The sequence below is a fragment of the Panthera onca genome, chromosome A2, assembly GCF_046562875.1.
Source record: "Panthera onca isolate mPanOnc1 chromosome A2, mPanOnc1 haplotype 2, whole genome shotgun sequence".
NCBI lineage: Eukaryota > Metazoa > Chordata > Mammalia > Carnivora > Felidae > Panthera > Panthera onca.
This window is the reverse complement of record NC_138340.1, coordinates 145,310,510-145,322,979: the sequence shown is the minus strand read 5'-3', so window position 1 is coordinate 145,322,979 and position 12,470 is coordinate 145,310,510. Positions and strand designations below refer to the sequence as shown.

At 41.2% G+C, this 12,470-nt stretch overlaps 1 protein-coding gene across 6 annotated transcripts in view; it reads right to left on the bottom strand.

Annotated features, from left to right (window-relative positions):
- The window catches only part of AHCYL2 (adenosylhomocysteinase like 2), a 171,065-nt gene that overhangs the window by 53,108 nt on the left and 105,487 nt on the right, over positions 1 to 12,470 (bottom strand). For 2 of the 6 annotated variants that reach the window (XM_078439662.2, XM_078439668.2), the window contains exons 1-2: positions 3,904 to 4,030; positions 3,556 to 3,637 (exon numbers count right to left, since the gene is read on the bottom strand). The exons of 2 other annotated variants lie outside the window; for them this stretch is intronic. In XM_078439662.2, coding sequence (XP_078295788.1) covers positions 3,556 to 3,612 — 57 coding nt within the window. In that variant the 5' untranslated portion in view covers positions 3,613 to 3,637; positions 3,904 to 4,030. Of the gene's footprint in view, positions 1 to 3,555; positions 3,638 to 3,827; positions 4,031 to 12,470 lie in introns of those variants that run through there. 2 more of the 6 variants (XM_078439663.2, XM_078439669.2) reach the window with 1 other exon arrangement.

Here is a 12,470-nt window from a genome sequence, read left to right as displayed (position 1 = left end):
ACAGGATATAAAGAGAACTGGGTCTAATTCTGATTTTCACAATTTAAGGCTATTAAGAATAGATGGTTAATACATTAGGAAAAATAGGACTCATGGGGAAGACAGAAGATCTATTTACCCTAAAGAGGGTCAGGCCAAGGGAAAACAATTCCTTTTCAAATACATAAGGCAGTATTACAAAGGATGATCATCAGTGGTTCTATCTCCATTTCTTACCATTTCAGCACTTAACACTGGTGGTAATAATCCTCATTTGTAAAATGGGAACAATAATGTCTACTTTGCCTACGTCAAATGTGCACTGAGGGAAAAAAAAGTACATAAGAGGGTTTTGGAGACCACATAATGATACACAGGTACAAAATATTAGCATCTCTATTCTTTTAGGTCAAAAGCTCTTCACCTAGAGTCCATGGATGTCTAGACCACCACCCCCAACACACAATGCAAAATTTTGTGTGTGTGTATATTTTCCTGGGGAGAGGGCCATAGTTTTCATCAGTTTCTCAAATGGATCTCTGCCTTTAAGTGTCAATCCTGACCCACAGTTATAGTCAAGCTACCTCTACCAACAGGTGCCTTAGAGGTTTTCGTTCCACTTTCGTACACATGGTTCAAGCATTCTTAGACACATCTCTCTCTTCCAAGCCAAATGAGCTGCCTGAACGGATTCTTCACCTATAACAGAGAATATTTCTAGCCCAAAGAAAATCGGGTAGCCAGCTGGCTGGGTACTCAAGAAAGTCAATCAGATTTCCCATGGAAAAGTACCAAGTACTACAGACAGTTTAGATGGGAGGAGGAAACATTAAAATGTAAAAACTTAACAAAAAGGTTACTGCTGATCTCCATACACATAAAAGGAGGTATTTCACCTACCAGCCGAGACCATAAAGATTTCTCAAGGGAAGTAAAAACATTAACAAGAGTCTTTAAAAGGATATGTTCCCCAACCTTCTAGCAGTAAAATTCCTGAACAAGGCTAAAAAATCTTTCACATGGAAGCAGCTGAGGAGCAAAGGCTCCAGAAGTTTTCCAGGGACTGATACAATGTTAACTTGAAGGTCTACCTCATCAATTATCAAGATGGGGGTTCTTCGAACTTCATCCTGGCTTATTTCCCTGCTGGGAGTCAGAGATGTGAGTACTGTCAGCGGCTGTGGTCTGAGTCCTGTTCTCTGAGGGGTATGCGAGTCCCTTATTGCTGGTGATCATTAATAAAGGAAGACACGTTATGATGCACCTCCTCTGCTAAATTTTCCTCCTGAAAGAAGGTTTGAGAGCCTTGTAATGTTTCCTTTGGAGTCAAGGACGGTCTCAGTGGAAATTTCACTACATTAATATATAAACTGGAACATGAGTCAGACATTTGGTTAAAGCCTTCTTAAATTGAAATTTGGACCCAACATGGGAGATGGCTCCAGGGTTTGCTCTTGGGGATTAAAAAGCACTCTAATATTTCATAGGCAAGGTCTATAGGCAATATACACTAGAGGATGCTCAGTGGCTCACCTTGCTGGCTAAGTGGCTATCAGTGGCAGCCTAATGAAGTACTACTTCCAGACTAGGTCAGGAATTAATGACTTATGTGGTATCTGAAAGAAAGCCTCAAGAGGTTAATCTTTGGCAAGGAAAAGATAGATGAAAAACTGACAAGCCCCTCCTTACTCTTTCTTGCTGTTGTTAAAACATTTTTGCTGATCAAAGGTATTTTCCTGGTTTTTGAGAAAGAAGGGCCAAGAAACGAGAAATGCTGTATTGAAAACAAAGCAGAGTTGTGCTTTATTAAAGAATGTCTTCTAAACGTTGGACAGTCCTAGATCAAATCCCTTAAAGCAATAGTCACTAACTCTTTTAGAACAGTTTTCTTGTTCCCATAAATAAAAAGAAGTAAAGGTTTGGTAGGAGCTCCTTTGGAGAGGATGTACTGAGCAGATAAAAGAGTGAGGACATTACGAGAATAAGAGTTATACACTAACCCTCAATATAGTAACTCTGTAAAACATTTACTGATTCTGAGTTGATGCACTAATGTTTATCGAACTCTTCTGTAATATTCCTTTATAGAAGTACCAAAGTTTAATATCTGAATGTGGCCCTTCCCCAAAGAAAACCAAAATTCTTGCTCCACTTTCTTATTATTGGCAAGTGGCTGGAGATTCAAATACAAACTTAAAATCCAACTAGAATTATTATGTGAATCCTTTCCATCAATGTTAAAACACTACATTATTTGATGTAAGCCTGTGAATGGGTAGGATTTCTTTCCGTTAAACATTTTAACACGGAGCACAAGGTTCTGAAACAACATTAAGAACAACAACAGCAAGGCGCGCCTGGGTGGCTTAGTCGGTTAAGCGTCCAACTCTTGATTTCAGCTCAGGTTCAATCTCATGGTTCGTGGGATAGAGCCCCGTGTTGGACTCTACACTGACAGTGCTGAGCCTGCTTGATATTCTCTCTCTCCCTCTCTCTCTGCCTCCCACCCTCAAAATAAATAAACTAAAAAAAAAAAAAAAAAGAACCGCAACAGCAATAACCCCAACACAAAAAATAAAGAATAGTTGTGACAATGAGAGTTGAAATGCAGGCTCTCCAGGGCCTTTGTCAGGCTTACTATATACTCAGTCTCATTACTGATGGTTATTTCTTTAAGTCCATAATTCCATAAACACTGAAAAGAACTTAGGGTATGTTATATATATATTCTAACTAGTTTTCCATAGGGAAATTATATATATAGATAGATGATATAGATATAGATATAGATATAGATATAGATATAGATATAGATATAGATATAGATATAGATATAGATATAAACAAACATACTGCTGGTATAGACTGTAACAAATCGGGCTAAACCTAGAAGAGACCAGTTAGGAACATGAGGATGGTTGCTGTTTTTAAATCAAAAGTTGAAATTGGACCTAAAATACTAGGTGTTATGTACTAGTTCTTATCAAAAAATAAGTCCTTATATTTAAATTACAGTAAAATTATCTACCGGGAAAATATGGCATTTTGAAGAACAGTACCAAGAGAGCTATAGTGACTGCCCTTCAGAAATATATATAGAGTGTTTGGGGAAATGTTTTGACTGGAGGGAAAAAATGGGCAGTTAGGGAAGAAATATCTTACATCTTTTCAGAGACTTGAGAGACCACCATTTCTACAAGTTCTGTTTTTCCCCCCTCACTATTCTTTTTCTCTACCCCCTTGAGAAATAAACTAAGCATTAGCTTGCACACAGAGTGCAAAGCACTCACAGGGCAACACAATCCATGCAGTATACCAGGAGCAGTAGCCCAGCACAGACAACCAGGCAGTAGCTGACTCTGGCCAGGCAGCTCCCAGACCCTTCCCAGTTTCACTTGCAATTAAGAAACAGGGGGGACCCAAGACACAGGAGCTAATCAGAAATTAGAGTAATAATTGCTCTCCCACCCACACATCTTGGTAGGGACTTGTCACAGGTGATCCTCGTCACTGGTCAGAAATGGTTGCCTCATTACCAAGAAACAGGAGGAAAAGCAAAGCGACCAAAGAACTCACCATCCACTCAGGCACGTGAAAAGCTGAGGTGCCCTCATTACCGTCCCACTTCTCCATAGTGCAGGCTTGGGTAATCTATGTCCTGAAGCAAAAGGGAAAGCTGGTTTGGAAATGCCAGGGTTTTTTGAGTGCCCCAAAGCAGAACCAAGCCTAGTGATTCAGAAATTCACAATATCTAGCAGAAGCTGCATCCTCTTTCAAAAGAGGCTTTCTATTCAAATTAAGATCATTAGTCAACTGCCTGACAAGTCCCTTACTGGCCCCCTTCAAACCTTCTGCTTTTGATTCAAAATCAGAGCTGATGCAAAATTCTGCACCCAGGCACTGAACTTCCCACAGGACACTCACTGTTTAATGCTACCCAAACACTCAACCCCCGCCTCCCCAGTGGACACCTTCCACGGCAAGAGTCAGGCTTCCTCTCTTTCCCTGTGTGTAAGGCACTTGTTAATTTTCTCCCGCCCCTGAGGACACGTCACTGGAGGTGCTGATACCAAGATCAATAAGGATCGAGGTCAAGAAGGCACTCCCATTTCTCAAGAGTTGCTTGATTTGGATCTGTAAACAGGCGTTTCCTTGAAATCAAGAGTTCCTTATGGCTTTCAAGTTTAAACAGCTATGCAGAACCTCCCCATCTGCTCACACCAGGGGTCTGGCACCAGACTCAGGCATATCTCAAGTTAAATTCTTATTGCAAGGGAGATTTGATTCGGATGGTGCCAGGGAAGATCTCTGACAAAATCAGAAACTAGGATCTCTGAAGAAAGTTCTGGGACCACAACTCCCTCTGCTGGCTCCCTATGCTATGTACATGAAGGTCCAAGGGCCTTCAGCTGCAGAGACAACAAAGGCGCCAATTGTAAATGAGCTGCTTACCTGAGGCTAGTCAGGAGCTACACGGTGTAGGTTTAGAGGGAGCCAAAGCTTCCAATCAAGACTAGTGCTGCCTCCAAGTTCCTATCTAAAGTGGGTTTTTACTCACCCATCTGGTTTTGGGAAGAGACAGGATGCCACCTTAAGGGACCTCAGAAGCTGCTCCCTCTTTAGGTTCCTCTACCAGCTCCCTCTTCTCTGCATACTTCAGAAGTTTGGAAATAAGACAAAACGAGAATAAAGGTGGCCTAACTTACCTGCTTTGCTCACTCCTAGGGTAGGTTACCCAGTAAGAGTACCAGAGATTTCAGGCACAAAGTAAGCCCGATGAGATATGCCTGCTTTGGTCCCCTTTATGGACCAGGGACTCTTTCAGTGTTAATTCCCATCATCCAGGATAATTTTTCTAGAGCTGATGGTTTTCATATTAAAATTAGTATTACTGGTTCATTGACCCTTAGGACCTTCACCGGTTAAGAGAATGATCTTTTGGATGTGGAATGGAGAAGACGGTAATGTCTAGGGGAAGAGGTATTGTAAGATGCCAGCGAAGGCAGAACTCACATACTGACCTGGATGTGTACGCTAGAGAGAAAGGCAAGTGAAAAGAGAAGGGGACTGTTGGACCAGGTGAACGCAGAGGTGTCAAAGGATTAGCGATCACAGGGCAGGTAGAGATCAGATGCAACAAGAAGAGAGAACAGCAGCGGGGGAAGTAAAGGAAGCTGTGTAAAGGCCACAGAGGGAATATGGAGTGAAGCAATGAGTGATGCCACGACATAGAAGGTTGATGACATGCAAGAGCGACAGGCCCTCTGAGGTCAGGGTGTTGATTCTGATAAAGCCTTAGTTGTCAGCAACCTCCAGTCATTGTCGTCTGGTCTTCCTTTCAATCCAAACTTTTTAACAGAATGAGAAGTTACATTTGCTGCCTAAATTTCCGAGGGTATCTTTCATCTGTATTTTATTTATTTTTTTATAAATTTTTTAAAGTTTATTAATTTGAGAGAGAGAGAGAGATATCGAGCAGGGGAGGGGCAGAGAGACAGAGAAGGAAAGAGAGAATCCCAAGCAGGCTCCGCACTGTCAGTGCAGAGCCCAAGGTGGGGCCCAAACCCACAAACCATGAGATCATGACCTGAGCTGAAGTCGAGTCAGACGCTTAACCGATTGAGCCACTCTCATCTGTATTTCAGATGCAACACATCCCAAATCAAAATGATTGCTCCATTGTTCCTCCTCCCTTCAACCCTCCAAACGAGTTTCTTCTCACTTTTCCACCTCTATTACTTCAGTCAACCAAATAGAAACCTCAGTCATCTTTGATTTCTCCCCTTTTCCCTAGTCCCCAGAACAATCCATTGCCAATTCTTCCAAGCCTGTTATCTGTCCATCCCTATCCATTTTCATTGCCTCCTAAAAACCCTCTATAAATCCTTTCCAGATGGTCTTCCGCTCCATAACCCTGTACATACGCCATCCCTACAAAAGCTGTGTTGCCCACTGTTTCCTGGATGTGAAGACCAGCACTACGAGTACTGGTTTGGGAATTAAACAGACCTGGTGAGAATACTGACTCTACCCCTTAGTTAGCCTCCCTCTCCCTCTAGTTTCCCAATCTGTCTAGCGCAAATAATAATAATACCTCACACCATTGATGCAAGGATTTAAAAAGTGTGCATACGCTAAGTAATTAATAAACAGTAGCTCTTACTTATGTCATTATGATGAGGTCCTTTCCCACCTCATGCCTTTGCTCATGCCATTTTCTCAAATTGAAATGCATTCATTCTGCCTTCACTTCTATCACCCTCATAGGCAAATTCTTCAAGTTCTGCTCAAATGATAGATCTGCTATGGAATCTAACCTAGAAAAAGCAATCTCCCTTTCCTCTAGTGTTGGGTCACATCACTGGTCACATCACTATTTTCAGCCTTCCTCACATTAAAGTTACTGTGTACGTGTGTTGTCCCTCATTAGAGTCCACGTTTTTCAAGGGCTTAGCCAGCTTCAATTTGCCCACAGTGTCTGGCGTACATTAAGGGCTTAAGAAATGGTCAGATTTTATATACTGTATGTATACCTTACAGTACTCTGAGGGTAACCTGCATAATCAATGTGTTCAATATATTTTTAGAATATTACTTTATATTCACAGGGGCTTAGTTATACCACTGCCCACAGCTCTGACTTATTTGTGGTGAGTCCTTAATAGGGTTTTAATTCTTAATTATAATATTATCTCTGTAGGAGTATATAATCCACTTTCCATTGCTTGATCTGCATCAACCATAATCCATTATGATCTGCATCATAATGAAGCTTTTAGGAACAAATCAAGGCCAAAAGAGTAGAGCCCAACACTTAAAATATTTCAGTGATCAGGGGCACCTGGGTGGCTCAGTCGGTTAAGCCCTTGGCTCAGGTCATGATCTCACCGTTTGTGAGTTCGAGCCCCGCGTCAGGCTCTGTGCTAACAACTCAGAGCCTGGAACCTGCTTCGGATTCTGTGTCTCCCTCTCTCTCTCCCTCTCCCCCACTCGTACTGTCTCTCTTTCAAAAATAAACATTAAAAAATAAAACAAAATATTTCAGTGATCAGCAAATTACTAGATTATTGGTGGTCCTGTACATGTTTTCTACATAATCAGTTATTAAGCAAATGGAAGATGACTGCCCTCATGGTAGTGTTAAAACATGGAAGAAAATGTCTTTTAAGGAAGACAGGGGTTGGGGGGCACCTAGGTGGCTTAGTCAGTTGGGTGCCCGACCTCGGCTCAGGTCATGATCTTGCAGTTCGTGGGTTCAAGCTCCACATGGGGCTCTCTGCTGACAGCTAGGAGTCTGGAGCCTGCTTCAGATCCTGTGTCTCCCTCTCTCTCTGCCACTCCCTCACTCACACTCTCTCTCAAAAATAAGTAAACATTAAAAAAATTATTTTAAAAAAAGGGTGGGAATAAAAGAATAAGCACAAGTAAAATATATTGCTTTTGCAGGCTAAACTAAATGTTACTTTAGTTGTAACTTTTTTTTTAAAAGATTTATTTACGTACTCTCTACACCCAACGTGGGGCTCAAACTCACGACTCTGAGATCAAGAATCATGTGTTCCACCAAATGAGCCAGCCAGGAGCCCCAGCTGTGACTTTGTGTTTGTTTGTTTGTTTGTTTGTTTGTTTGTTTAGTGTAGGTTTTAACTAAAGTAGACTTCCTTTGTAAATTGTAGCCTCACTACACCTTTCTGCAAGGACTGTGAAACAAAAATAAAACAGTAGCTATTACTACATTTGGGAACTGAAGATCTGTTAACTGAGTAGGACTGTATAAGGCATGAGGTATAGGTGTAAATACTAGTTACAAAGTTGTTTACAATCGAGTTGCATTTTACCATTCTGTGCCTTAAGAGATACACCTATAGCAAGGGCTGGAGTAAGACCGCTGCACATGATCATCTATAATAAGCACTCTTAACATTTAGGTGAGAAGTTTGCAACTTCAAAAAAAAAAAAAAAAAAAAAAGTTAGACAAACTACATTTGTGCCTATGGCCTCCAAGCTTTACGAAAATGGACCAGGTGTATGAATAGCTCACAAGAATCTCATCTGCACTCCAAGAACAACTTGAAGTTTATGTGCCAGTTGTGTTCCTGCCAGGGGTGATTTGATAGCAGTACTGTTAATGGAGGTAAAGCCAGACGACTTGCCAGAGTGAGTATATGCCTGGCTACAGAAGGAAAAACAAGTTAATGTTTCCAGGGGGTCAAAGTCAAACGGAACCACGCGGTGGTAAAGAAGTAACTACAACAGCAGAACAGTTTTAAACAAGAGGTGATAAACCTGGAACCTAGAAAGTCATAAGGCACGGGGCAAAGAATACAAGAACGTGACCCTGTCCTCTATTCCTGGCTGTGTCTAATAGTTTTATTGTGCCTTGGCAAGTTACCTAATTACTCTCTTCTTCGGTTTCCTCATTATAAAATGAGGGAGGTGGGTAATAGTGGACTGTGGAAAGTTAGAACTGGTTCCTTCCAGTACTGACATTCAGTATTTCTAAGCTGTCTGTTTCTGAGGCTATAAGAAAAAGCAATAACTATTCCTTAGTCCCCTAAGTTACAGCTTATTGTAGAAGCTAAGATTCTTAACCTCCTGAGTTCAAAGTTCCATCTGGTCAGTCATGAGGCTGGCTGGAATTGCTAGGCCTCAGATCTCCCTTATCCCTTCAGACTTGAAATGCTAATGCTACCACAGCAGATGGAATTGCTAAATCCTCCCCCTACCCAGGACCTAAATGGTAGGCACCCTACCTCTCAGTACCTTAAGACTCATATCCCACGGGTATTTTAGACTCCACATGGAGGCATCATCATTACTGGTAAAACTACAGGATTAGCTCCATCACTTACTATCTGTGTGTGTCTTTACATAAGCAGTATAACTTTTTAAGCCCTTGCTTCCGCATCTGTAAAACAGGATAATAATGCCTTTCCTCACATGAGTGTTATCAAAATTAAGTAATACATAGAAATTCATAAAAAGTGCCAGGAAGCTATTTTGCCCAAAACTAGACATAGCAGAGCAGTACCAGACTGTCTGGTTTAAATCTTGATTCACACTGGGGCGCCTGGGTGGCTCAGTTGGTTAAGCCTCTGACTTCAGCTCACGTCCTGATCTCTCAGTTTGTGAGTTCGAGCCCCGCGTTGGGCTCTGTGCTGACAGCTCAGAGCCTGGAGCCTGCTTCGGATTCTGTGTCTCCCTTTCTCTCCGCCCCTCTCCTGCTCGTGCTCTGTCTCTCTCTCTGTCTCTCAAAAATAAACAAACGGTAAAAAAATGTTAAATCTTGATTCCCATTTACTGTGTAACCTTAAACAAATTACTTATCCTCCCTGTGTCTCAGTTTTCTCATCTGTAAAATAAGGACATTAAAAGTATCTACTTTATGGCACTGCTGAGAGGATCAAATCACACACACACACACACACACACACACACACACACACACCACTTAGAACAGTGCCTCAAACTTGTCAGTGATATTTTAAATTTACTATTATTACTAATATATATATCCCCCAATACACCCAAATCCATCTTCTACTATACATGATGAATTCATTCAATCAAACCACAAATATTTACTGGGTGCCTATTATGTGTCAGCCAGCATAAAAAGACAGCCCCTGCTCTCAATGGTGCTGTCAGGAGAGAGAAACAGGTAATTAAATAAATAATTACAACAAAAATATGAAAAATGACAAGGTAAGTACAGGGCTACGCAAGTATATGGCAAGGGTGGCAATCGTGTATATTGGGAGTGAGAAGTTCCATTTAAGCTGAAAGGTAAAGGATGATTAGGGGGTACCTGGAGTGTATTTGGCAAGAAGGAATATTGAGAAGAGTATTCCAACAGAAAGAAGAAAGTACTCCATAATATCTCTTACAATCTGCCCTTTCTTCTTCATACCAGCTGTGTAAAGCCTGACCATCATCACATCTATCTAAATCAGTGCTTAATAAACTTGAATATGCCTGGAGATCTTGTTGAAATGCTGACTTAGGTCCCAAGATTGTACTTTTTAAAAAAAATTTTTTAAGTTTATTCATTTTTGAGAGAGAGAGACAGAGCGTGAGCAGGGGAGAGGCAGACAGAGAGAGGGAGACACAGAATCCAAAGCAAGTTCCAGGCTCTGAGCTATCAGCACAGAGCCCAATGCAGGGCTCGAACTCATGAATCTCAAAATCAGGACCTGAGCCAAAGTTGGATGCTTAACCGAGTGAGCCACCCAGGCGCCCCCCAAGATTGTACTTTTTAAACAGCTCTCCAATGATGCCAGTACTGCTGGGACTACACTTTGACAAGGGCCTAGATAATTCCATCCCGATACAGCCTACCTCAATTTGTTAAATCGACTCATTTATATGTGATTATCAACAGCTCAATCAGGTTAAAATCTGATCACATCACTTATTTGTTCATAATGCCTCAATAGCTCCCCATTGTCTTTTTTTTTTAATTTTTTTTTTAACGTTTTATTTATTTTTGAGACAGAGAGAGACAGAGCATGAACGAGGGAGGGTCAGAGAGAGGGAGACACAGAATCTGAAACAGGCTCCAGGCTCTGAGCTGTCAGCACAGAGCCCGACGCGGGGCTCGAACTCACGGACAGCGAGATCATGACCTGAGCCGAAGTCGGCCGCCCAACCGACTGAGCCACCCAGGCGTCCCTCCCCATTGTCTTTAAAATAAAACCCAAACTCCTTAGCATGACACACAAGACCCTGTACAACAATTTAAACTTGTGCATACCTCCCAAGCCTCAGCTCTCTGAATTCCCCCACATCCCCACTGTGAACACACACACACACACACACACACGCACGCACACACACACACACACACACACACACACACACACATCTTTCAAATTTTAGCTTAGCTGTAACTTCTTTCAGTACACATTTCCAGCTCTTGGTCTAGGTTAAGAATCAATTCTGTGAGTTACTGACTAATCCCCCAGACAGACTGATCATTTGTCTATTTCCACATTAGAACTGCAAGCAATCTGAGGGCAGAGACTATGTGTCTTATTCCTGTATTCCAAGTACCCAGCACATAGTAAACAACCAATGAATACGTGCTGAATGAAAAAAATGGCTTGAAGAATAGCTAGGTCAGAGTAAAACTCCAACTGAATAAAATACAGGACAAGCACCTGAAAGGTAAAAAGAAAGAAAAGGGAATCAGGTATGACTAAGAACTGACAAAACTATAAATAGAAATATCACTATAACACAATTCTGTACCTCCCTGTCACTGACTAATCCAATCACTGCTTCTTAGATAAACAATTAAGCAATACAGAGAGTACAGTACACTAAAGCAGGCACCATGCCACCTTTTCCACTCCCTGTTAAATCCTCTAGATTCTGGGAGTGGAATGTGGAATGTAAATCCTCAATTTCCCTGACACAGCTAATAGAGCTCCAGTCAGGTCGAAGTTCAGTTTGCTGCACAGTTAGCACCTCTAGCTAAAACCGTCCTCAAAGGGAGGTCAAGCTAAAACTTGAACGCAACCAGAATAAAAGTGAGAAGGAATTTATCACGGACTGGAGGGGGATGGGGCACAGGGGGATGGGAAGGGTATAGGGTAAAATACTGAAATATAATGCCATTAAATAAATGTAGAATGCAGACTTCTAACTACATTCTTTTAATTTTTAAATACATTTTTTATGGAAGCATAACTAACCTACAAAAAAATACACAAATCAAAAAGTTACAGTTCGATACAATTTCAAAAGCCAACACACTTATGTAGCCACTACCTAGATAAGAAAATAGAACATTACCAGCACCCAACAGCCTTCCCTCACGTTCCCTCTCAGTCGTTAGCCTCCTCCCTACCCCGATTCCTATCAACACCAATCAGTTTTGCCTATTTTTGTACCTGATACAAAGATCATCAAATATCATCATTTTCTGCTCAAAATGTTTCTAAGAGTTACCCAAGTCAGTCGCATTTAGCAGTAGTTCATTTATTTTTATTACCAGAAAGTATCCCATCACATGAATACTCATAATTTGTTGAATCCATTCTCCTGTTGAAGGTTGTTTTCAGTTTGAGGGCCATAAAAAATGATGTTGCTATGAACATTCTTGCAGATGTTGTAGGGTGCCCATACGAAGATATTTCTGGTTGGGTATTTATCTAGGAGTGTAATCGCTGGGTAAGAGGGTATGCGTATGTTCAGCTAGGTAGATGACATCAAACAAGTTTCCAAAATTTGTATACTAATTTCCATTCTTACCAGCAGGAGAATAGTGTTCCAGTCGCTTCATATCCTTGCCAGTATTGTTGGTCTTTTTACATTTTAGGCATTCTATGTAAAGGTGGCACACTGTGATTTCAATCTGCATCTCACAGCCACCATTATCATCACCACTGAGCACAGTTTTGTTGTTTTTTTTTTTTTATGGCCTTTACTATGTTGAGGTACAACTCCTCTATGTCCACTTTGTTGAGAGTTTTTATCATGAATGGATG